The sequence below is a fragment of the Babylonia areolata genome, chromosome 31, assembly GCF_041734735.1.
Source record: "Babylonia areolata isolate BAREFJ2019XMU chromosome 31, ASM4173473v1, whole genome shotgun sequence".
Classification (NCBI taxonomy): Eukaryota; Metazoa; Mollusca; class Gastropoda; order Neogastropoda; family Buccinidae; genus Babylonia; species Babylonia areolata.
The window spans coordinates 17,353,348-17,379,969 of record NC_134906.1 but is presented as its reverse complement, the minus strand read 5'-3'; the positions used below and the strand labels follow the sequence as shown (position 1 = coordinate 17,379,969).

The 26,622-nt window shown below is 42.1% G+C and overlaps 2 protein-coding genes and 1 pseudogene across 4 annotated transcripts; all 3 read left to right on the top strand.

Annotated features, from left to right (window-relative positions):
* LOC143276254 (uncharacterized) lies at positions 1–22,813 on the top strand. 2 transcript variants are annotated; one of them, XM_076580731.1, is made up of 10 exons: positions 1–131; positions 12,242–12,451; positions 13,396–13,582; positions 15,793–15,885; positions 17,569–17,697; positions 18,008–18,112; positions 18,530–18,661; positions 19,263–19,400; positions 21,796–21,895; positions 22,680–22,813. In XM_076580731.1, exons 1-10 carry the CDS (start codon positions 129–131, stop codon positions 22,681–22,683), a joined length of 1,101 nt encoding a protein of 366 aa, XP_076436846.1. In that variant the 5' UTR covers positions 1–128; the 3' UTR covers positions 22,684–22,813. The 2 variants fall into 2 exon arrangements, with proteins under 2 accessions (XP_076436846.1, XP_076436847.1); XM_076580732.1 differs by lacking the exon at positions 1–131 and having other exon boundaries at positions 12,196–12,451.
* On the top strand, positions 3,991–5,524 carry LOC143275730 (uncharacterized; annotated as a pseudogene). The gene is made up of 2 exons (XR_013053466.1): positions 3,991–4,936; positions 5,421–5,524. The product of XR_013053466.1 is annotated as an uncharacterized LOC143275730 (transcript).
* Positions 4,809–10,192, top strand: LOC143275729 (uncharacterized). Its single transcript, XM_076580005.1, has 4 exons — positions 4,809–4,936; positions 5,421–6,735; positions 9,390–9,399; positions 10,016–10,192. The coding sequence occupies exons 2-4, from the start codon at positions 5,978–5,980 to the stop codon at positions 10,190–10,192; spliced, it is 945 nt and encodes a 314-aa protein (XP_076436120.1). The 5' UTR covers positions 4,809–4,936; positions 5,421–5,977.
* Positions 22,814–26,622: the final 3,809 nt, after the last annotated feature.

Below are 26,622 nucleotides of genomic sequence, written 5' to 3'. Positions count from 1 at the left end.
GTGATGAATCACCAGGTCCTGTCCACTTGTGGGTGGCATTGATGCTGTGGTGACCATGGACCGAACAGGCCATGTAGCTGTCTGTCTGTGGCTGAGTGCTGTCGTGTGTGTCGCTCTTGGAGGAAATTATGGTACGTCACTCAGTTTACTTATTGTCACTAAGTTATTAACGTTGTATTTTATCTTTTGTTTATCCGTGTTCATCTATTCTGCATCTGTTTTCAGGCTTTCTATCATAGCTTACACACACACACACACACACACACACACACACACACACACACCAAAAGATGCGATCCTAGTGCATTACGCAGATGAAATATGTATGTGGATGAATGTAACAATGAAACGGAATACATCCAAAAGGCTTTAAACTATATCAAGAAAATATACCAAAGAGAACTAGATAGATTAAATAGATACACTGCTGATAATGGTCTTACATTATCATCAGAAAAAACACACATTATGCGCTTTTGGTACAAACCCAGAGGTTTAAGATTGAAAATGAGACAATTCAGTATAAAGATACTGTTAAGGTTTTAGGATTGATACTTACTTCAAAACTAACTTGGAATAGCCATAACAAAAGCAAGAAAATCTTTAAACTTACTCAAAATTGTTAGTAAACAGTACTGGGGACAAGATACACCGATTTTGAAACATTTACCATCATCATTTATTCGATCCAAACTATCCTATGGACAAGAAGTCTTTTTCAATGCTCCAAAATATTTGCTAAAGAAACTTCAAAGCATTGATTGTAAAGCATATAGACTTGCTCTTGGTGTACCTTTCCATGCATCGACCCTCGGAACATACAAAGAAATAGGAGTGTTTCCTTTACATGAATACCGAAACCTCGCATGTGCTAAATATGTATTGAGAAGCTCAACAACTGAAAATTATACATCAGAGGAAGTAAAAGTTACATCCGAAAACAACTTCCCCAAAAGAGCTAAAAACATATCTTATTTAACACCCATTGGCACGTTTGCGTCAAACCTGTTCGAAAAGTCTGAAATTAATTCAGATGACGCAGACACACACAAGACCGTAAGTCCATACCCAATCTGGGAGATGAATAAAGCACATTTTGATGTTAATCATGCTGACATGAAAAAGAATGAAAATCCGAATATCATTTACAGATCTACACAGACGGCTCACTATTAGACAATGGCCAAGCAGGTTCAGCTTTCGTTATACCAGAACTGAAAACGGAAAGATCATACTATATTGGTAAAAATCGTTCAATATTCACTGCTGAACTTTTTGCTGTTCTTATGGCTCTAAATCATATTATTGATCTTCCACTTTGCCTTCTACAAGTTTTGTTTTACGTTGATTCCAGATCTGTATTATGTGCTTTAAACTCATCAAATTGTAAGAACAAATCTAAAATCATAATAGAAATCAGCCACATTTTACATTTTTTTAAGCTTGAAAGGAACACACATTACGTTTTGCTGGGTTCCTTCACATCTTGGTATTCTCTACAATGAATGGGCTGACATGGCTGCAAGAAAAGGTGCAAAAAACGAACAGGGAACCATAGAACTTTATGTGCCACTGTCTGTACAAGAGGGTTATCGAATACTAGAAAAAACATCATGGAACAAAGTCCGAGAATTATACCAGGAAAACGGCAAAGCTTTAAACCATAGTGTAATTAATGTTCAACAACCGGGAATTATTAAATCAGTCAAATACATACAGTAATTCAGTAAGATTAAGGCAGATTCATACATTATCAAACAGGATAAAACTGAACGCTTTTATAACTAAGTTCAGCAAAGATGTCAAATGCATATGTGGAGAACATATTTCTAGCAACCACGTAATATTCGAATGTCAGAATCTAAAATGTTTTTTTGCCAGACTTCACCAAAAGTTCTTTTGAATGTGTTATTAACAATTCCAATATGTTATTTGTTGCTGCAAAAGGATTGCTGCGTAGTCCTATAGGACATGTGTTATAGTTGTTATATTTGTTTGGTTTTGGAGTTGATGACGTTTCCATTTTCCCTGGCGTGGTCTCTCCCTATTCACCCTCCACACATACACACATTTTTACCCCTACCCCTCCCACAACCCCTACCCCCACGTTTTTGTGGTGTTGTTTTTTGTGAGTTTTTTGTTTGTTTTTTTGTTTGTTTGTTTTGTGGGGGTTGGGGGGGGGTTGTTTTGTTTTGTTTGTTTGTTTGGGGGGTTTTGGGGGTTGTTTTTGTTTTTTGTTTGTTTGTTGTTGTTGTTGTTTGTTGTTGTTGGTTGTTGTTGTTGTTTTTGTTTTTTTTTTGGGGGGGGGGTTGTTTGTTTTTGTTTTTTTGTTGTTTTTTTGTTGTCGTTTGTTTGTTGTTGTTTTTTCGTCTAATATCACTTCAAGTGAAAAGACGTTAAACTGAAGACAACACACACACACACACACACACACACAAAGTCCATCTGAACTGGTCGGGATTAGATCCACCAATGGAAATAATAGATCTGACCTCGACCGATTTTGTCTGTCATTGCCTGGACAAAAATAGCCTTGAAACCAGCTGAAATATAACGTAATCACTTCCCAGACTCATGTTCCATTCATATGTATGTGAGACAAAGCTAGCGAATCGACTGTTTCTTGTGTGGTAGTAACAGCGGGGCCTTGCGGTACCGCCGGAATGTGTATAACGAGATGAGTCAGGGAGTGCTTCTTAATGCACAGATGCGCGTAGAATTTTCTGCCGTTTGTGCTGGTCTGCTCTTAACGACGTCACAGTGGTACCGCGACACTTGCCAAATCAGTGCATTGACGTCACAGCGATTTAGCGCCAAAACTGTCGTCAAGTAAGTCACACACATGGGGCGCTTTTCGCGCCACTATACGTCACCATCGGGTTCCCGTGATGTTCTCATTGGTCAAAATGATCGGTTTCGTTGGCGAACTGAACAAGGATTTCCCGGGCTGCTGCCGTGAATTGATCAGCATTGTTTATCATGGGAAGAAGGTGACTGCAAGTGGTCGGGTTTGGATTCATGAAAAATCCGTCGGAATTAGATCACCTTACCCAAAATGAAATTGTGCTTGGAAAATCGATTGTTTGTATTCTTCTTGGAGACATTTATGCAGTAAGTTTCATTTATGCAATAAGTTTTTAAGCTTGTACGCAAATCTCTTTCTGAATAAAACTCAGCTGCCTTCTTCACCTCCTGCCAATTATACGTTATCGCGATTTATTGAGTGAATGCGGCACACTGAAATCCAAGATGTTCGCCTCCGTCGATTCACGTGGGGTCTGTCAAGTGCAATTTATGTCATGTTTATTCTAGTTAATTTAGTAACATCTGTAAAATATTCGTATGCAGTAAACACATCGATGTTGTAGTTAGCATCATTCTCGAATATGAATAGTGTAAGACCTTCCCACTGAGTATAAAACGTAAAAGCCTTTTTATGCCTTGAGTCGTGTTTTTAAAATGTAATGTTTTGGATGAGCGAGATCTGTTATAAGATAATTATCTCCTGTACTAATAGTTTTCAGCCTATAAGTATAACGCCCCATTAACAGGCACATTGAAAGATGTCTGTGTGTAAATGTAACTTCCACACTGAGCAAAGAAGTTCCATTTTCAGCAACAAAACTTTGTTTACACAAGTGAGTCAAAAAGGGGGCTGCCCAGTTTGTCACAGGCCCAGTTTGTCACAGTGGGTACACTACTTGCTACCTCCATGCTACCTTATCTTCGGCCTCTCCCTCTCTCTCTCTCTCTCGTTCTTTTTTTTTCTTTTTTTTTTCTTTTTTTTTTTTTCTTATGTATTTTGGTAGCAGAAATATCCTCCTCTTCTCCAACTTCTTTTAGAAACGTTTCTAACAGGTTTGGCCGCGCCATGATGCTTGAAAGTGCTGTTTGTCGGTCGCTTACGATTCCCAGAAACTCTATTTTCGGTTTACATGATCGCTGCACACAAACTAAAGAGAAGCTGAAAGTCTGTTCCTGTAATCCAAAATGGCGGCACACCTCTTTCACAGTGGAAAAGGCAAAGTGCTTGAGAAAGATGGCTATACCTACACATTCCACAGGACAACAAATGATGTTATGCAGTGGAGGTGCACACGAAGAAGTACCTGTTCAGCCATCCTGAGGACTTTTTTATTCAATAGAGAGGAAGAGAATCCACGGATTCGAGTGGTTAACGAGCAGGGTCACAATCACCCGTGCGAACAGGAACGCGTTACCAAACTGCGCTTCATGGAAAACCTACGTGCTGAAACCAGAGAAGATTGCACAAGGACAGTGAAGCGACTCTATGATGCTGGGATTGCACGGGAGCATCGCCTTGCAGCTCAGGAAGGTGGTGCCAGACCAGATCTACCAACTTTTCCATCAGTGAGGTCAATGCTGTTGAGAGCTAGAGCAAGGGACATGCCTCCTACTCCGGAAAGTGTGGAAGATGTGGAGATCGAGGGCATGTGGGCTGAAACTTGGAATGGAGAAAACTTCCTTGTGCATCTTGACAGTGACTGGGGATATGCGATCTTCTGCACTGAGGAAAACTTCTCGACCCTGAGATGATGTGAGACGGTCTACATGGATGGGACATTCCGTGCTTGTCCTCATCCCTACCGCCAAGTATTCACGATACTAGGTGATGTGAGAGGCTTCGTGATTCCTTTGGTCAATGTGCTCATGGCAAACAGGACCACAGGCAACTATCGTCAGGTCCTAGCCAGAGTGAGAAGAATCACGCGGCAAATAACTCACCACAACTGGGGTCCACAGGTCATCATTGCGGACTTTGAAATGGGTCTGTGGAATGCAGTGGAGACAGAATTGCCAACTGCAACGCTTTTGGGATGCTACTTCCATCTGACCCAAAACTTCTGGAGAAAAATCCAAGAACTCTGACTTGCGCGACCCTACCGAATGAACCAGCGCCTCAACCATGCTGAAAGTGAGTGGAACTTTTTTGTTTGTAATGTTTTTATGAAAAAGACAGCCACGATTTAGTGGTTCATAATCAATAAATGATGGAAATAGAAAAAAGTTTATTGATAGATAAGAGATAGATTGATAAAGAGTAAATACACTATATATGCATCTTCCTACTTTCACTACTACATGTACTACTAACTACAACTACTACTATTACTTCTACTACAATTACTACTACTACTACCACTAGGCTACTGGTGCTGCTGCTATTACTGCTAGTCCTCCTTTGCTGAAAGTTTTATCTATCTATAGTAGGCCTCCTTCGGTCAGCATTTACAATGGATGACGTATCTTGGGTTCCTAGTTGTCTATCTGACTGGAGCAGTGTTATTTGTGGCTAAAGAGACCAATCCGTGAGAGACACTCAACTGAGCAACTGCAATCTTAAAACACACTGAATTAGAGTTGCCGATAAAGGCTCTGAACATTGATTTCCATTTCAGACTATCACCGTGCACTCAACGAAGCTGTAGGAGTCCGCCACCCATCTCTCTGGGTCTTCATCCGAGTCCTCAGAGACAAGCAGGCTGAAGCTGAGAACTCATGACAGCGGCAGAGATGGAAGATGATCCACCACGACGAAGAAAGTGGCACAATGTGGAAAGGCGTGTGCAACGTCTCAAAGCGCAGTACAATGCAGGCGAAAGAGATCTGGACTCTTTCTGGAGGGCAATTGGTCGCTCAGTTTGGGTTTAGTCGACTTGTCCGCAATGCATTGTGTGTCTGTGCATTTTTTCTGTTCTATCTGACTGCTCAGTTTTGTTTTAAAGTGAACTATTGACACATAATTTTTATGTGGTCGCTTATGAGTGTTTTTTTTTTTCTTTTTCCAGTGTTGCCCGAGTGTGCCTTATTTGTTTTCTTTTCTGACTACTGTGACTTAGAATCCTTTCCCCTCAAAAAGGCTTAAAAAGGTGCTTTGTGAACTATGGGGAACTATGGACATAATTTATGTTTCTGTTATTAAGTGTTTGACTAAGTGTGTTCCCTTCTCTCTGACATGGACTTGTGCTGTCTTAACGACAAGTCTCCCACTTACCTGCATCTGTCCTCTGGAAAGCTCTCGTGTTTAGATCTGTCGGTCTGCGATCCATCGTTGGTCCTGGACTACGAGTGGAAAGTGCACGACGATCTGCACGGGAGTGACCACTTTCCTGTCGTCCTCCGCCCCACAGATGGAGAAGGTGACTCTCTGCCTGACCGCCTGTACTACGACAAAGCAGACTGGAGTTTTTTTACCACCAAGATAAGAGCGGAGCTGCAGGAAGAAACAGTATTGAAAAGCAAGGACCCTGCTGACGCTCTGACTCGGATCGTTTTAGATTGCGCCAAAGCAGCAGTCCCATCGTCTACCTCCAAGCCTCAGGTCCCTAGAACGCCCTGGTTCAACGCGGAATGTCGGGAGGCCCGCAAGTCTCGGAAGAGAGCGCAGCGACGCGTCTTTCGGAGACCGGAGTCCGATAGCGTTCGAACCCATCAACAGCTGAGGGCGAAAGCCAGGTATGTTTTTAAAAAGAGCCAGAGGAAGTCTTGGAGAGATTTCTGCTCTTCCTTAACCTCCAACACACCCAAGAAGAAAGTGTGGAGGGTTTTAAAAAGAATTAAGGGCAAAAACGCATGCCCGACCTTCCACCATCTTAAACTTTCAGACGCTCTGGTCACAGAGAAGAAAGCAGTTGCCAATTTGCTTGCCTCCACAATAGAACAGAACTCGAGATCTGCTAACAAATCTGCTCGCTTTCTTAAAACCAAAAACCTGTCAGAAAAAACACCATGTAACTTCTTTTCCGACAACACAGAGAATTACAACCTTCCTTTCACAATGAACGAACTTAAATCTGCCCTTCAGACCTGTACGGATTCCTGTCCAGGAATGGACGAAGTCCATTATAAACTCCTAAAGCACCTTCCCCAAACCTGTCTGGACACCCTGCTTAAAGTTTATAACCACATCTGGGTCACAGGCTTCTTTCCACCCTCCTGGCGGAAAGCCCTCATAATCCCGCTGCCGAAACCGGGAAAAGACCCCTCGAACCCCTCCAACTACCGCCCAATTGCACTGACCAGCTGCGTCTGCAAACTGATGGAGAAGATGGTCAACGGTAGACTGATGTGGAAACTAGAGACCGACGGCCTTCTGGCGAAAGAACAGTGCGGTTTCCGCAAGCATCGCTCTGCCGTTGACCATCTGGTTCGTCTGGAAACCACGATAAGAAATGCTTTCGTCAACAAACAACATGTGGTGGCCATATTTTTTTACCTGGAGAAAGCTTACGATACCACGTGGAAATTTGGTATTCTTTCCGACTTGCACAAGCTCGGCTTCCGAGGACACCTGCCTCAGTTTATCCACAATTTTTTACAAGACAGACAATTCCAGGTGAGAGTCGGCACCACCCTGTCCGACATTCACGAGCAGGAGCTGGGTGTCCCACAGGGGAGCATCCTGTCGCCGGCTCTGTTCAGCGTAAAAATTAATGACATCGTTCAATCCGTTCAGAAAGGATCGGACAGCTCGCTGTTCGTGGATGATTTTGCTTTATATGCAACTGGCAGCACGTACGCCAGCATCCAGCGACGGCTTCAGCTCTGCGTCAACAAAATCCAGTGTTGGGCAGAGGAGAATGGCTTCACATTCTCGTCCTCCAAAACTGAATGCATCCATTTTCACAATTTTCGCCAATTCTATCAGGACCCTGAAATCCGTCTGGGAACATCCACCATCCCGGCGGTCAAGGAAGCCAGATTTCTAGGGGTCGTCTTCGATCAGAAGCTGAATTTTCTCAGCCACATTAAACAGCTGAAAATATCTTGCCTAAAAGCCCTGAACATCATCCGAGTTGTGGCACACACGAACTGGGGTGCTGATAAGAGGACTCTCTTGCACCTCTACAGAGCCCTGGTCCGGTCCAAACTGGATTATGGAAGTGTTGTATACGGCTCGGCCAGACCGTCCTACCTGAAACTGTTGGACCCTGTACACCACCAAGGGCTCCGTCTCAGCTTAGGTGCTTTCCGCACCACCCCTGTGCACAGCCTGTACGCAGAGGCGGGGGAACCATCTCTTTCCAACCGCAGACTGAAGCTGACCCTGAACTATTATTTGAAATTGTTTTCGGAACCTACAAACCCTGCTTACGACGCTGTATTCAACAACCCTTTCGATAAGAAATTTACAGACAACCCAAACTGCATACCTCCTCTCGGACTCCGCATTCAGCCGCACTTGGAAAATGCCGATCTGGATGTCGGTGGCATCTCAGATTTCTCTAAGTTCCCTGACAGCCCCCCGTGGACCTTTACAACACCTGAGGTCCGATTCGATCTGGCCTCGTACCGTAAGGACACCACCAGTTCTCTGGCCTACAGAACCTACTTTTCGGAACTGTGCCACAAATTCCCCACTTTTCAAGGCATCTTCACTGACGGTTCCAAGTCAGAGGACGGAGTCGCCGCATCTGCGTTCTGTCCCGCCTTTCCTGACCGGCCCTCAACGGAACACATCCTGTCTGATAGCTCGGTATACACCGCGGAACTGACCGCACTGGTCCTGGGGTTAAAAATGGTTCTCTCTTCCAAACAGAAGAGATTCATGATCTTTTCCGACTCCTTATCAGCCCTGGAGGCGATCGCCTGCAGGAATATCACTCATCCCAAACTGCTGGAATTTTATGAAACTTTTACTCTCGCAACGAAGAAAGGATACGAGGTTGTGTTGGCCTGGGTTCCCGGACATGTTGGCATTCGTGGTAACGAAAGGGCGGACCTGCTGGCCAGGAACGCTGTAAAGAAAGAATTGTCCAGATCCTTGGTACCCTATACAGACATGAAGCGGAAGGTCAATACTTACGTTAAGGATCTTTGGCAAGAGAAGTGGAACACCCAGACGGACAACAAGCTCTTCCAGATCCGTCCGGACCTAAAAGAGACCCTCCCTTCGGGGGTGAAGAACAGAAAGGAGGAATCTGTGCTGTGCAGACTGCATACGGGGCACACTTTTTTTACTCATTCTTACTTGTTGAAGGGGGAGGAGGCCCCTCGATGCGTTCCCTGTGACGAGCCTCTCACCGTGAAACACGTGCTCCTTGACTGTTGGGATCTGCATGACGTTAGACGCAGACATTACACGGCGGTTTCTTTGAAGACTTTGTTTCGTGATGTCCCTCCGTGGGCGCTGATGGACTTCTTAAAAGAAGTGAACCTTTTTAACCAGATTTGAAGGTTTTAAACTATGGAAGTTTTTTTTTTAACTTTGGAGTGGAAAGTTTGAAGTGGTGACTCGTTTTAATTGGTTGGTTTTTTTTAGCCTTGTAGTAGTAATTGACGCGGCGATAGCCTTGAGATGGCCTTAGTGGTCGGCGAGGCTCTAAGCACCATAATTTCATTTCATTTCAAGTGTGTTCCCCCTCCAGATTAGGACAAGTAAGCCTTAGATGATTTCTTTGCCTTCCTTTGTTAGATTGTAAATCTGATGTACAAAATGATGTACAATTAATTTAGTTTTATGTTGTCCCGCATATAAGAAATTAAGATACCAGTTTATTTGTTTTACTCTAGAATATTTTTGTATGCCTACATTAATTTGGGCCCTTCAATTTACTCTTCTCATTACTTCCAGTTGCAATGAACATGTTTTTCACACAAACTGTGTTGATCTGTATACAAACTTTTAAAAGAAGCATAATTATGTTTTGAAAGAAGACTGATGAAGAAGATCGCTTTATTATTTCATTTAAGTATTTGAGTATTGATGACAGTCATAATTACAGCACTTTAACACTGTAGTTGTAACTTAAGTTTTTTATTCTCCACCTTCAAATTGGTGGTGTAGAGATAGTCCCTCTAAAATGTCAGTTCAGCTTGTGTTGTTCAAAATTTCTTCCTTTTTGTATGCAAATCAAAGCAAATTACTCTGTAAAATTTCAACAATGAATGTTCTTTGGTTAAAAACAATTGAAAAATAAAATTCAATTCATACAATCAATCAATCATTCATTTACTCTTTTTGAGAGTGTCAGTGATAACTTCCATCATGCAGGGCACAGTCGAGGGTGGGCGCAAGCGAGGACGACAAAGAAAGAGCTGGTACGACAACATCAAAGAGTGGACGGACATGACCCTGCCAGACCTCTTGGTGCAGGCCGAAGATAGGGTAGCATGGAGGAGAACTTCAGTTTCTTCAGCCCTCAGATCCCCCCAACGACTACCAAAGTAGTCTACCCAATGTGACAAACTGGGTCTGTGACAAACTGGGCCTGTGACAAACTGGCATGCTCCGGCCTGTGACAAACTGGAATTATTCCAGTCAAAAATAGGAAAAATTCAGTTCTTTCCAGTCATCTTGATTAAAACAATATTGCACCTCTGGGATGGGCACCAAAAAATTTTAAAAAAAGAAGCCAAATTATACGCAAACTGCATTTACTGTTATATTTATATTTTTTGTATTCCCTAAACTTGGCACTTTGATCTGGTATTCTGACACAACAACAAGAGCAGTCATTATTATCATTTTTTGTTCAAACAGGAACTTCTTTTGCTAAGCATGGAAGTTTTATTTATTTTGCAAACGTTTTGGTGCAGATAGTAAAAAAACAGGGAAAATAATCTGTAATTAATGCAAGGGGACTTAATTCGCTTTAAACTGATCTTTCTCATCTTAAACATTAAATTTTGAAATTATACTCAGTACATAAAAAGCTTGTGTGTTTTACTCTCAGTGTACAGGGCTTTCACTATGTTCATTCGCCCAAGTGGTCTTTTTCGGAAAATACTAAAATCAATACGATGAGTGGACTTTACAGATCTATTGGCTGAGCCCTGAAGGTCATGGGCAAAAATCAATTGCGCACACATTTATACACATTCAAAGCGCGTGCTCATATTCTTCACGAACGCGAACGACGCCATTTTATTTCAAGTTGTTGACCTGCCCGTTCAATCCTATATTTAATTGACAGTGCACGATAACATGTGATGGAAAGTTGGAGAAGGAACCGTTAAATATTTATTCAGAGAAAGATTTGTGAACGCCTCATCACTTACTAGATTATGCCCCAAACTGCCATAAAAATATCCACAGAATCAGTCGGAATTCACAGTTAAAAATTGTAAACCATGCGAGTTAATACCCTTGAACTGATCACGATGAAACGAAAAAATTTCCAGTCTTGACTTTTCTCAAATTGAAGTCCTTTTCACTTCATACGACGTTTAGAAGTACTTGTACTTGGCTCTACATGTTATCAGTTTAACAAAATACTAAATTTTCATATCAACTTTAAAACTATAAAACTAGAATGAACATAAAAGAGAAATTGAATCGACCGTGTGCTACTACATTCCCGGCGGGTGTAACTAAACTTGTACATCTATCTAGATCTAGAGAAAACGGCTAAATGTTGCAGTGTGATTGCAGCGATAACCACGTCTCCTTTACCGCGGACTTAAAAAGAATTTTTTTTTTTTTTATTGCCCTTAAAGATTTTTTGAATGCCCAAGATACACCAGAATAATATGATTTAAACAGCGTTCTCACTGCGAATACCGCAATTGATTTATCGCCCTTTAAAAAAGTATGTTCAAATATTAAACTTCAGAACGTCAGTTAAGGAGCCATGATAGTGTAATGGGTAAGACAGTTTCTTCTTCTTTTTTCTTTTCTTTTTTTTTTCTTTTTTTAACCCGAAGCTTTATAATAACAAATACAGACGATTAGATTTTTTTTTAAAAGTGTATCACAAGTGAGTCTTGAAGGCCTTGCCTCTCTTGTTCACAATGCGTTGAACGACGACAAGAAACCCACTTCAGAGAATGGGCGCTATTTTAATTCAAGTCATGACGTTATCTCGCGTCATGTTGATTTGTAACGGATCAAATCCGTAACCGACTGTTTTAGATATTATAGATTGCCCTTTTATTATGCAGCCATTACGTAATTATGTAAATCAACAGAGAATGTTATCATTTGTGCATTACAGACATTCCCATGTATTCTCTCTCTCTCTCTCTCTCTCTCTCTCTCCCTCTCTCTCTCTCTCATTCCTGTGCGTGTTTGTGTATGTGTGTGTAGTAGTAGTAGTGGTCGTCTTCAATTTAAAGTATTTCCACATTCAGTGATATCAGTCGAAAAAATGGATGCAGTTTTGGAAGGGGTTTGGGGGAGGTGGGGGGGAAGGGACAAGAGGTAAGGAGGAAAGGGTGGTTGAGGAATGCATGCATGTAAATCCACACACACGTGGTTGTGTGTGTGCGTGTGTTACAGTCAATCTGGCACGATACAAAACGTACAGCTAAAGCAGCACTTACTCCAGCCAGGGACCTTCAAGCAGAGCAGCCAATGGAAACACAGGCGGAGGCTACCCCGGCAACTCTATCCACACTGCCTTCAATGGCGACCTCAACCCCTGGTGGGAGGTGGACCTGGGCAGGGTGTTCTCAGTGTACAACATCACTGTGTGATCACGCCCCTACTGTGAGTTTGTGGTAATACTTTATGTCGGACAGGAAGCACTTGACGCGTTACGTGTTCATCATAATTGCATTTCCACGAGACTCCCCCTCTCCCTCTCTCACCCCCGTCTCCCTCTCTTCCTCCTTCCCACTCCCTCTGTGTGTGTGTGTGTGTATCAGGGGTGACTCATTCTGGAACAACCCTTCGTTCTTTGTAAAACCTTTTTTTTTTTTCCATCAGATGTTCTGTTAAGAACATGTTTCATAAAACTGAGTGCACATGAGTTTTAAAAGAATAATGCCAAGCACAGTTTCAGTCGAAGCATTGTTTGTTGTAATGACACATTTAGTTTTGTAAATAATTTAAGAACCTTAGTGTTTCTGCTGTCGAATTTTTAATGTGCACGTTCTAAATAGACATTTCGTGATTATTTGACACGTAGTTCAAGGTTTGATTTGAAGAACCTGGCAAATAATGTATCTGTTGGACAAAAAGTGAATAGTCTGCTGTCAGATTTACAGTGGAATAAAACGTGACAGGTGCGATGGTTAGAGCGATGGATTCTCGCCCGGGTTTCCTGAGTCATCTGGTGGGTGAAGGGTGGAGCTTTTTCCGATCTCCCATGTCACCATTTTTGCAAACATGCTAGTGCCTGAACCCCCATCGAGTGTATACACACACAGAAGATCAGACACGCACGTTCAAGACCATGAAATCCAGGCCAGCATTCAGTAGGTTATGGAAACAAGAACATACCCAGCATGCACACCCCCGAAAACGGAATATGGCTGCCCACACGGTGTGTGTGTGTGTGCGCACGCGCGTGCGTGTGTGTGTGCGTGTGTGCCTCTAGCTGTCTGGATGAAGTTTGTACGTGTGAGTGTGTGTGTTTCTGTGCATTTGCCTGTTGGTATTTACGTGTGTTTTATGTTTAAACTGTCCAATATGTGTTCAATACAAAACAGGCTGTACCCTTCCATCATCACTGTGGACGGAAAGCAGTATGCATCGATAACATCAATCCTCTCGTACACCAGAAGGAAGAAAGTGACGTGTTCTTCCATCATGAATGGACGGGGATCACCAGAAAGGGGAAAAGCAGCGAAAGCAATGAGGATCGGTCACTTGATGTGTGTGAAATGAAAATCTGGGGTATGTAACATGATTGTTTCCCCAGAAAAATATACACGTCTTTGCCTGTCTGTCTCTGGCTTTCTGTATGCATCTCTCTCTCTCTCCCTCTCCCACTCTATCTCTCTCTCTCTCTCTCTCTCTCTGTCTCTCTCTCTCTCTCTGGGATGAGCTGGTCTCACTGATTTTGTTGTTGTTGTTCATTAAGCCTGGTTGAAACTGGAGACCTTTTACAGTGTCAGTGACGTCATGCCGTCAGCAGCACTGAATTTCCTGTCTCAGTGTGGCGGATTCGTGATGGTATCCATCAGTTACATGGCAGAGAGTCAAAAAGAAGTCAAAAAGAAGCGAGATACGACAGTTCGTTCTTTCTGTAAATATCTAACGTCTGATCACTTCAGTTAGTGTGCTGTTTGTGCACTCCCGTTTTACCGGTGCCATGGTTTGTTTGACCTTCACCTCGCTTTTCTTCTGCGACCTTTTCCTTCTGTGTGGCGATGTGGAGTCTGACCGGGACTGAATACCGACAGCTCTGTCGTGCATGACCTGGATCCCTGTTTGTCGGAATCAAGTTAGAGAATGACTGACACGCTATAGCTGACAGTCGTAATGAAGATGCTAACAGGCATGGACATTAAGTTTGAACATAGATCTGACAACATGACTGACGAACTGAAAGACGTGAACCATCCTGTTAGAGAACTGCCGGGGATGAAGGGCCCGCGTCATTCATATCCTTCAGGCTGAGATCAGACTGAAACACTTTTACACTAAACATTCAGGTCACTTGTGCAAAGGTAGAAATGCAGAAACATTTGCAAAAAAATAGTTTTACACACGCACCCCCTCGCATTGGTTTCAACATCACACTACAATCGCATTATAATTACACACACACACACACACACACACACACACACACACACACCTTCATTCAGAACCTCACCCAAAAGTAATCACAAGCCAAGCACAAAGCCTGTCCATGTTGACAGCTTGACGACTACACTAGCCAGCCGTGTGGAAGGAGTCGATGGCTGAGGAATGTAATCAAAGAACTCTGTTTTCAAGCCGGTTCTGTCATGATAAAAAGTATCCAACTTTCAACATCAAGATTATCAACAATGTCACTATTCCACCAGTATCCAAACTTATGACAAAAACTAAATCTATTTTGGTTTTCTTCTTCAAAATGTGTTTCCAAAAAGAGTACTCGCCAGTCAATGGGTGTTTCTTGGCTGTTGCTTCGATTCGGTGGCTTAGTTTCCAAATCTTACCAATTGGAATATATATATATATATAATCTGTTTGTGTGTGTGTGTGTGTAGTCACACAAGCAAATATGCACACACACATTTACTAAGATGCCGTTTCGTTGATTAAGGTTGTTCACTTTTGACGTGTCAGAACCCCACTCCAATAAAAATAATAATAAATAAATAAATAAATGTTAAAAGCTATTTTTACACTAAGTGAGCGTTGTGTCATTTTGAAAACAGAATGGTTGCCAGCCAGCCAGCTAGCCAATAAGATCTTGTGTGAACGATGCTTTCAGAGAAGAACTGTAAGGTAGTTTCCGTTTATGACTGGCGGAAAGAGTGGTTAAAGTGTTGGACTTACAGTCTGAGGGTCTCGAGTTCGAAATTCGGTAACGGCACCTGGTGGGTAAAAGTGGAGATTTTTCCAACTTACAGGTCAACGTATGTGCACCTGCTTGTGCCTGAACCCCCTTCATGTGTATACGCACGCAGAAGATCAAATACGCACGTTAAAAATCCTGTATTGCATGTCAGCGTTTGGTGGGTTATGGAAACAAGAACATACCCAGCAAGCACACCATCGAAAACAGAGTATGGCTGCCTACATGGTATGGCAAATAAACAAAACGGTCTCGCAAGTAAAATGTTACATGTCTGACTGAGTGATTATGTGTGTGTGCTTGACACAGAAAATGAATGATGAGCGCCCAATGGCAGGAACCTGTCGGCTCTACCCAGGTAGGCAGCCTGTTGTGCAAATGACCCCGTGTTTGCAAAGCGTTTAGAGCATGGTGTCCGACTGAGGATAGGCACTATATAAGTATCCATATATAATCTGCCATGAAAATAGTACTAGGCTGTCACATAACATTATAGCATATGTTGCACTCTACGTGTCACAAATGGCCTCCCACCCCCTTCCTTCCCAGTGAATCACATCCATGTTCTTTAACGTGTGTGTTGGGTTCTGTTCAGACTGTGCTGCTGGATGGTACGGGGAGCAATGCAACACTGCCTGTTCTACAGGGTGTAGGGACAGGTGTGATCGACAGACCGTATGCTGTTTAGGTAATTCTGATATTCAGTACGCACGTACTCAAAGGCAATTAAAAATATGATAAACGAGCAGAAGCTTATGTATGTTGGCCCGTTTAATTATTTCCCTTGAGATTACAATGAATGCATTCTGATTTACATAGACAAACAATGTGCGTCTCTCTGAATCGATTTACTTACAAAATCTTTCTGTGAATACGTCTTTGTTACACAATTGGGAGAAATACCTATTCACTTCTAGCATGTGTATGATAAACAATACTCAATGTTTCAATTCTTCTAAAAAGACATACATTTTTCTTTCCAAATGTACACATCAACCGACCTGGTATGGCTGTTGTGAGCGATTTTAGCACAATATTAGATGTGTTTCAAAGGTTGTACCAAGTACATGGAGTATGTTACATTTTCATGTACCCCACTTACACATGACATACACAGGTCGTGTCTGTTGGTATGGTCGATGTGAAGAATGTTGTGTGTTTTTTTGTTGTTGTTTATCACTGAAATCCACATTTCTTTCATTCAATACATCTGTTTAATAGAAGTGTATACTGCATAAAAACAAACGTCTCCCCTGTGTCACATATTCTTTTCCAACCCATCCTTTCCTAACGTACCTCCACATGAATGATCATGCTGAACGTGTGTGTTGGTTTTCTTCAGCCTGTGCTCTGGGACGGTACGGGGATCACTGCACCACTGACTGTTCTACAGGGTGCAAGGCCGTGTGTCATCAACAGACAGGACGTTGTTCACTAAGTGTCACAATTAGCACAAAAACCTCCGCTAATCGTTTGTACAGGAGATAATGTGTTCGAGCGTGAACACACGCATCCAGAGAGAGGGAGAGAAAAAGAGGGGGTGGCAGGAAACTTGGATGTAGCTGTGTTCGAGGACTCGGAATGAGCAGCGTGGGGGAAATGCCACTAAGGCAGCAGAAAGGTTTTATGACACCAAAATATTTTGATCACACAGCAGAAATCATAACAAACTACTGATGATCCGGACACAATATAGTGAGGATGTCTAAGTTTGCCCACAACGGATGGTAATTCCACAGCAGAAATCAAGACAGGAATCTCCAAGGCCGGACAGGCTTTCATGTCACCCAGGATTATTCGGCAAACTGACACCAACAGCACCACCAAGATCCGACTGATCAGGATTGTTCTCAGCACACTGCTGTGAGAATGAGTTCTGGAAGGTCACGAAGACATCCGCCATGAGTTTGAAACATTTCAGAACCAGTGCCCGTGCATAACACCACCTCGAAAACTGAACTCCAGAAAAGACCTTCCATGCTGAACGTCACCATTGGGACCATGCCTTGTAACACAATCTCCGTCACATACTTTCCATTCGAGCATTTTCATCAGCATGCGTCTTTTTTTCCATGGTTCTGTTCTCCACATGTCCCCTCCGATATGGGAGCAAAAACCCACATTTGTCATGCCATTAATACAACTATACTATAAGCGATGCACAAGACAACAATGCATTTACTGTTTGTGATGTCCCTTGAATAGAATTCTGACACATAATCATTACACCTTCACATCCATTTTCATGAACACACGTGTTGACTTGCGTTCAAAGTTGTTGTCGGTGATGGCATGGGAAGCAATGCAACAATGTCTGTTCTGCAGGATATAAAGGTGATTATGATCGACAGATGTTTTTTTCTGATTTCAGAATGTAAAACTGGTTTCTACGGATCATTCTGTAACATATCCTGTCAGTACCAGTGTCTGAACAATGAATGTATCAGGGACACAGGACTGTGTGAAGCTTGTCCTGGTGACCAAGGAAACACGTGTTCTGGTATGTTGTTATACGCTATGTCTGTGGGTTTGAGAATGTACGTGTGGATGTTGTGTGCTGGTGTGTGTGTGTGTGTGTGTGTGTGTGAATAAAGGCGAGAAGAGTTAACATGCGCACACACACGTGTGAGGTATTTCTGGGGTCATGAGTGGTGTGTGTGTGTGCATTTGTGTGTGCATTTGTGTGTGTGTGTGTGTATGTGTGTTAATGAAGAAGTGGAGTGAGAAAGAGAAAGTAAAACGGACAGGAAGACAGACGTATACAGGGATCAGTTCTTTACTCATTATATGAACATACACTCTGATTTCAGAATGTAAACCTCGTTTCTACGGACCATCCTGTAACACCCCCTGTCAGCACCAGTGTCTGAACAATGAATGTATCAGGGACACAGGACTGTGTGAAGCTTGTCCTGGTAACTTCCGAGGAAGCATGTGTTCTTGTATGTTGCCGTGATCGTACTTTAAGCTCCATAGGTTTCAGAATGTTTTAGAATATGTAGTGTGCTTGGGAGGGTGTGTGTGTGTGTTGGAGAAGGGTTGCTGATGAATATGGACTATGCTGCTGTTGCTAAGGAGAGCGGGAATTAAAAAAAAAAAAAAAAAGGAAAAAAACTCACTGGAAAACGAAAAGATAGAGCAGTGACTGAAATGAAATGGAAAAGACAGAAATATACGCCATACATAGAAAGAGAAACACTATCATTAGGGACGAGGAAATGTAAAAATAATGTGCAGCAAACACAAATACCAAACTAAAGGAAACAATACATTGAATATCAGTGCACATAGGAGAGAGATGTTCATGATATGAATGTACTCGCTGATTTCAGAATGTAAACCTCGTTTCTACGGAGATTCCTGTAACACCTCCTGTCAGTACCAGTGTCTGAACAATGAATGTATAAGGGACACAGTACTGTGTGAAGCTTGTCCTGGTAACTACCAAGGAAACACGTGTTCTGGTATGTTGTATTTGAATTGTACGTGCGAATTTGAGAATGTCTGTCTGTTTTTGTTTTGTTTTTTTAATGTACAAATCTATATTGCTGTCTGGACACAAAAGACCCTTTCAGGTGGAGAAAGACTATTTTCCATCATGTCAGTCACGATGATTGCCTGGGTGAGAACCTCTTCTGGTGATGTTAATTTTGAAAGGGTCTTTTATTACGGAGACACAAATAAAGAGATAGACAGGGGTGGATTTTACATGTAATGGGGGAGGGAGGGGGCGGGGAGGCACTGTCCATTGAGACCAGTTTTTAATTTTTGTTCGGCTCGTAAATCAGTCTTATAATTTCAACAGGCTGTGCACTTGGAAATTACGGCGAGAAGTGTAACCAGACGTGTGGCAACTGCCGAGAGATCAGTGAGTGTCGTAACGACACGGGTCAGTGCACAGGACAGTGTGTTGTGGGGTACATTGGATCACACTGTCTTTTTTTACAAGTTGACAATCAAAAGCTGTAGATACGTGCAATATGGTATGTAATAGCTTATACTTATGGGTGAATTGCTCCAGAATATTTGAATGATTTAACTTGTGATTTTTTTAATTTCCAACAGAATGTCCCAATGGATATTACGGCGAGGGGCGTAACCTGACGTGTGGCCACTGTCAGAACATCAGTGAATGTCGTCATGACACGGGTCAATGCACAGGACAGTGTGCTGAGGGTTTCACTGGATCGCACTGTGCTGAAGGTGATGCAGCCAATCTCTCTCTCTCTCTCTCTCTCTCTCTCTCTCTCTCTCTCTCTCTCTCTCTCTAATCTACCCGTAAAACGAACTGGTTACCATTATTATAACAGGGCTTTGCTGTCCACAATAGTCTGTGTGTTTTTTTCTTAAAAAATGCAACCACCATTAACAATACAGTACATTCGCAAGAACGTACTCCTTACACGCGAGCACGTTCACGAGCACACGCCCCTCCTCTTTCCAACCCACGTGTTTTTGTATATTAATGCACCTCACGTCATTTACTGTGTTCATTCATTGTGGATTTAATCAAAGCAACGTTCTACTTTTGGTTGATAACAAGAACAACTACTTTCTCGGATATATGTTATGTGTACACACAGTACGTTTACACATACACGTATGTGTGTGTATAAACACACACATACGTAAACGCATAATTACAGTGATTGTAATAAACTTTGTAAGGGATCCACTTCTTGTAGAAACTAGTGTATGTCATCTGTTATTTATGGATATGTTCTTCAGTATTAAATATACATTGCAGTTCCTTCAAAAAGGATGACAGTGTTGGTTTTATATTATTTATCTTTGATTTGTACACGTAAAATTTGGCAGCCAGTATAATTAAATCAAGTACGTCATCAGTTTCATTTATTTCGCCTTCTCCAAATAGAATCAGTTTAGGGTTAAGTGTTAATCGCGTACAAGTGACACATTTTTGTTGTATTGAGTTATGTAGTGCCGTCCAAAATCTCTGCACACATTCACATTGCCATGAATAGTGAACAATTGTGTCCTTTGAGATATTACAGAAATGATACCTGTCGTCTTTAACTACTCCCACGTTTGTAACCAGTATTCTATGGGAAATCCTTAGTTGGAACCAGCGTAGCTCTTTTATTCTACTGTTTCGTTTTCGGACTGTTCGCCAAGGTACCAGTGCATTCAGCTTTTTCTCCAAAGACATAAAATGTAGTAATGTTGAATATTTCTAAATCTTCCAGAAGAAACATGGTAAATACGCGGTCTCTTAGAAATGCTTGTTAAAATTTCTAGTGCTTTTGTTTTCTCAGACTTTATGTTATTTAGTATTCTAATATTCATCTTCTTTTGGTAAAATTGAATTGCTTTGATGCAACTCAAATATTGCAATTTATTGATTTTGTTAATAATTCTTTCACGTAACTTTTCATAACTTAGAAATTCGCCTTGTTCGTCTAAATCTTTTACCAATCTAGCATTATTTTCTTCTCATTTCTTATAGTAGAATGGTTTGTTGCCAGTTTCAAAGCGTCATTGTCAAATATCTGTTCTGTTACCATTTCAGTTCCCTTTTTTAACTCGATTTTTCTACAAAACTTAGCATGCGCTTGAAATGTTTCTTCCCTAAATGAATTGCTTTCTGGTCTGAGGAATCGATTAGGACTGCATGCATTTACATTTTCAGGACACATAGATTTTAGGACAGTTTTCTGTTTCGGTTCGCTGACATACATTTTCCTTATCCAAGACTTTAAAGACTTTATGGACATGTAAATGTCTGGGATGCCTATACCAACTTTTTCAATACTGTGTACAGCATATTTTCTTTTGATTTTATCAATTTTTCTACCCCACACGAAATCAAAGCACTTGTTTTGCAGTTGTTTATTATTTTCTCTGGTGGACGAGGTAGAAGAATCCATAAATACTGCAGATTTGTTTATCTCTCGGATTTGGCTGACGTAGGGATAGTTTAAGCATACAGAACGGCTTTGTCATGCAGTCCCAAACCTAAACGGACCTCCACAGTAACATCGTCATCAGCCTCATCATTCATCATCAACCTTAGAAACAATCGTCCAAAATGATGTGACCTTATTTCACTGAAATGGCGTGGACGTATTGACGGCAAACAAACCACGCAGCCCACGAATGTGGAAGAGGTCACTGAGTCCAAGGCATGGTTTCACAGCTGAACACTGACTTAAATTACGTTGCTATAGTTATGGAACATTGAGTCTCCGTATTGCTTTTTCCTTCCTGTGTGGTTTGGTTTTGATGTGTTTTCAGTCCCGATCTGGGCCAATGTGTGTGTGTGTGTGTGACTAAAGCCTGATTAACACAAGAAAGAGTAATAAGCGGCCAAAGGCAGATATCAGTCAGCCATACCCAGGTAGACAGCCTATTGTGCAATGTCAAGCGTTGAGAGCTTTGTCTCTGCCCGTGGATAGGTGCTATATAAGTTGCCATATCAACCAACCAATCAAAACATGAACTGAACACAAACACACCAACTGACCCATCCAGTTATCCGTGTCTACTATCACTACTGCTGTCAGTCTCACAGCCTGTCTCCATCCTTCATACAGCCTTCTCCACGTTGTCACATACCCAGGTCACTGTGTGTCCACAGCCGTTACAGACAACACGCCTGTGCTTGTTGGTGTAGTGGTGTCAGCCCTTGTCCTCATCCTTGTCATCGTCGTCGTCATCATTGTTGTCTTTGTGAAAAGGTTAGCTCTCTCTCTTTATCTGTCTGTCTGTCTGTCTGTCTGTCTCTCTCTCTCTCTCTCTCTCTCTCTCTCTCTCTCTCTCTCTCTCTCTAAGTTGGCATCATTTTGCACAGAGGAATCAATGACATGTCAGAAGCTGAGTGTCAATACAAAATAAAATGACGCCCTCTCTGATTTTTTCGGTGATGGGAGACGAAAGAACAGGCGCTACACTTACACTGTAAAATGATGACATTTAAAAAAAAAAAGTTAGTATGAAAAGACTTGTATTTGTTTTCAATGCAAAGTGGATATTAAAAGTACAGTCATTTCATACTTTGCTTGTTCGTTCAGTTGTTGACCATACAATGAGACATGCTATTGCCTTGTTTCAATTCTGTTTCAAACGACAAAATCATGTCACCAAGTCACGTGCTGTTGATTCCGACACGTTCCACACGGCACGGGGCAGTGCAGTGACACAATGTGCAGACTGCCCACCTCTGTCCTTCACTCCTGTCGTCGCCAGTGGGGGTACGGGTCGCAGGGCCTGCACGTCCATGGATACCTTCCTGAACAACAGACAGATGCATGCACACAGCAATACCACCAGAAAAGTGCTTCATGCACACACCAACACCACCACAACAGTGCTTCATGCACACACCAACACCACCACAACAGTGCCTCTGGGTCCTTGGTAAAGGGTTTAAGTGAGTTTATATCATATTAGGAAGGACAGAGTTACATCGACTGATTGGGTTTAATTATCAAGTTAGCCAGACTGTAAAACACTGTCTTGCAGATAAAGCAGGAGCCAAAGCAAAAGCCAAGGTGAAACCAGTGGCCAGGCCAGCAGCCGAACCCAGACAAACTAAAACAACGGAGGACATTTACCAGAATGTTTCCCTTCAGCCACAAACCTCGGTGTCTGGCTCCACGCCCACGGCACCCGGCCCGTCAGCACCACAGGAGGGGGCAGCCAACCAGGTGCACACCCCCCAGTCACCGCCACTGAGTGATGACGAAGAGCTGGACGCTGTGTGGAGCGGACAGGAGGTGATCTACTCCAACGATCCTTCCTACGTCAGCGTCATCCATCTGGACCAGCTGCAGGAGACCATTGTGGGCAGTCTGCGGGACGGCAAGGTGGCTGAGGAGTTTGTGGTGAGCTGGGTTTCGACTTGTTGCTCGTGCCCAGGATGTAATGAATCGTTTTGCAAGTCGCAGTACATGTTTGCAAGCTGAATGTGCAGTATTAGGTTATTCCCCAAGACAACAAAACCATTTCAAGTTAAGCTGATGGTTTCCAAATCCTTAAAAAGGAACAGTCAACAAGTACAGTGTCAAATACATGTTCCGTAATGATTTGTTTCAGTTGATGCCTGCTGTCAAAGAGTACCCTGTGACCAATGGAAAAAGACAAGAGAACCACTACAAGAACCGTTTCACCAGCATTCTGCCATGTAAGCATTTCACACTGACCCCTGCCCGAGATGGGGCGCGTGTGTTTGAATGTGTGAGTATATAGCGCGCATGAATGCATGCATGTTCAAAGTGTTAAGGTTAGTCTTCAACTGATATTAACAGACGTTGTGAAAGGTTCCGGATAGTGACGGAGAAACGGCAGAACACTGCCTGCCTGTTTCAGACAGTTCTGCTCCACTCGTGTCCTCCGGTTTGTCCAGAACATGGATGCACTTGATGAGTTCGAACACGTACACAATATATTTGTGATGCGATATCCTCGTAATCTAGAATTGTTCTCATACGTTTTAACCTTTTGTATGCTTCATGTTCATGACGTCATTTCCTTTCAGTGGGGCATGTTTGTGATTCAGAAAATATATTTCATTCATTTGAATTGTGAATATTCTATTTTGATAGACTTTATATATTTTAGTGAACTAAGACGTAGGAATCCTTTGTGGTCACTCTGGTTGTGTGAAAGGGATGGAGGGCGGGAAGGTGAGGTGGAGATCTACAATAAAAGGCCAGTGTATATGTTTATTTTACACCATGTATACTTACTGCCGAGTGGTTTCCACAGCAGAAATCATTTACCGCTGGCTGTCAGTTCCAGGCATCCACACCGTCTTCATGACTAAATCTTGCGTTGCGTAATTGTTTGTGTCATGTTCTGTTTATCGTGGTTCGTTTCACATTGTGTGTTCTTGAGTGGGTTAAAAGATGATTTCAGTAAATGCAGTTCTGCGTAGTTCATTCCTCTACAGCTTGCAACCAAAAACCGTTTCCAAAATTGACGAGGTCTCAAAAAAAAATCAAAAAAAAAACCTATGCATTTACGCATGTCCACTAAAAAAAAAATCTATATGCATTTACGCATGTCCACTTGGCATAGTTACACTGACTTATTTTCTTATCCTGTAGTGAGATCAGACTTTGCAGATCAAAGAGTTCTGATAGAAGAGAGCCTCGACATTGCTAGCACTTGGAACAATTAGAATCTGCCTTCTGAGAAGAGTTTACCTGACCTCCGATATCGTTGATTTCAGACTTGAGAGCGACGTTACAAACGACACACCAGTAGTTTTCTTTTCGTGTGATCCACATTTATTCACAATTTGGCATCAAGCTTATTAGACAGAACGTTCATAGTCAGAATGTGATTGTGGCCTGAAGAACTTGAAGCCGGTGCACAAATAAGTCATTTTTTAAGCAACGAATGTTCAGGTGAAGAGACCTCACAAAAAAGAAAAGTCTGGAACTTTGAACGAATGGGAATGCCTCTAATATACATATTTGTACATGAAGCTAATTGAATTCTGACTGAATGACACAGGAAACGAATGATGGGCGCCTAAAGGCGGCTTTCAGTCGGGCTCTACCCAGGTAGGTAACCTGTTGTGCAAATGACTCCGTGTTTGTAAAGCGCTTAAAACTTGGTCTCTGACCAAAGATAGGTGCAGTACAAGAATCAATGATACTGAAATCAATCAGCTGATAGTCAACGATGCATTGTTTCCTGATTCAGACGACAGAACTCGTGTGGTGCTGGAAAAAGTGGTCGGTGAAGATTCCTCAGATTACATCAACGCCAGCTTTGTGAAGGTAAGGTGTGACCCCTTTCCCCACGTTTACCCCCACGCCACGATGTGTGTGTGTGAAAAAGAGGGAAGGGGAGCAGACAGAGGAGAGAGAGAGGGTGGGGGAGGGGGGGGGGAGAGACTTGACAAAAATGTGTGGAATGTTAAAGGTTTCCGTCAACGTTATGTTTGGCCCTATTCAGCAGTGGCACCTCATGTATGCCAGTGATGACCATTGATATATTGTTGAAAAGTATGCTGATCGCTATGATGATGGTTATAATGATATAATGGAAGTAGAGGAAAAATGACAGGGATGGAAGAATGAAAGACTAAATAAACATATAAACAAATGCCCAAGTAAATTCGTGATTACAACAAATCTTAAAAAATACAATTGCTAAGTGAAAAATACAATTGCTAAGTGAATGAAATATCAGCAACAATATTAACATGAGTGAATTACTGTGTATTACTAAGTGGTGAATTATCCACAGATAGCTATATTTGTAAAATTAAAATGTAAAGTCACATCCGCAAGAAACTGGTGATGAAAGTTACATTGGGTCATAAAGAAAACAAGAACAAAATCGAAGGTTATCAAAACAATTAGGAGTGTATTCTTTTATATATATATATATATATATATATATATATATATATATATATATATATATATATATATATGAAAACCCATGCCACGTGCCACATTGTTGAGGGCCCAAAATTGGTATAGCACCGGGCGAAACCACGCGAAGACGACCGTTGTGCTTATGCAATGTTTAGCAGACACATCACAAGTGAGGGCTGTGTGGGCAGGATTTGAAACTGTGTATTTGAAAACTGGATGTTAAAACCACCCAGTGAGTCAGTGTAAAAGTCTACCAGGTGTTAAAATCACACTGGTCAGTGTAACAGTTTACAAGCTTCAGAACAAAGATAAGTGATTTTTCTGTGAATTTGATTAATAATTTGTAATCGCGTTATTGTTTAATCTTTGAATTATTAGTAAATTATTGAGAGGGCTCAATGATAAATTGTCCGTCAAATGCACGGAAAAATCGCTCGCTCGGGGAATATTACAGAAGAACCTGTAGTTTTCCGGAAAATACAATCTGCAAAACAACAATACCCAGATGCATCCTTCCACTGGCTAAGGGGAGACAACCTGACTAAAATCCCCAATCCCACAGCTTTCATACAGTACCAATGGGATGAATGGCTGTTCGGTTAAACAGTCACTAACTATATGCAGTCTGGCCTTAGGGCGACACCAGGCTGACGGATTCCACACAGATGGACATCCATTGCCCTTCCCTGATAAGAGGCTCTGTCAGGGCGACCAAATTTTTTCTCTCACCACATAGAACACCCTTCTATGGATACTAACAAAACCCTGTCTCGCGTGCACCTCGGGGATCAGCTGTATAGCACGAGATATAAATTCAGATCCCCAAAACCCCAAAACAGGCGTGGCAAAAGAGGTGGGAAAAGATTGTGCTTAGGTAGCAGAATGACAAAAGCAGAGCAGCTGTCAAAGAAATTCTTTAGAATCGGCAGTTGGAATTGTTCCAGCGCGAGAATGAGAATCTCAACAATTGAGAAATTGGCATTTGATTTTGACATTTTATGTCTCCAAGAGACCAGGACAAGTGCAGACAGACCAATACACTTTGAGAATTTCACTGTCTTTCAAAGGAA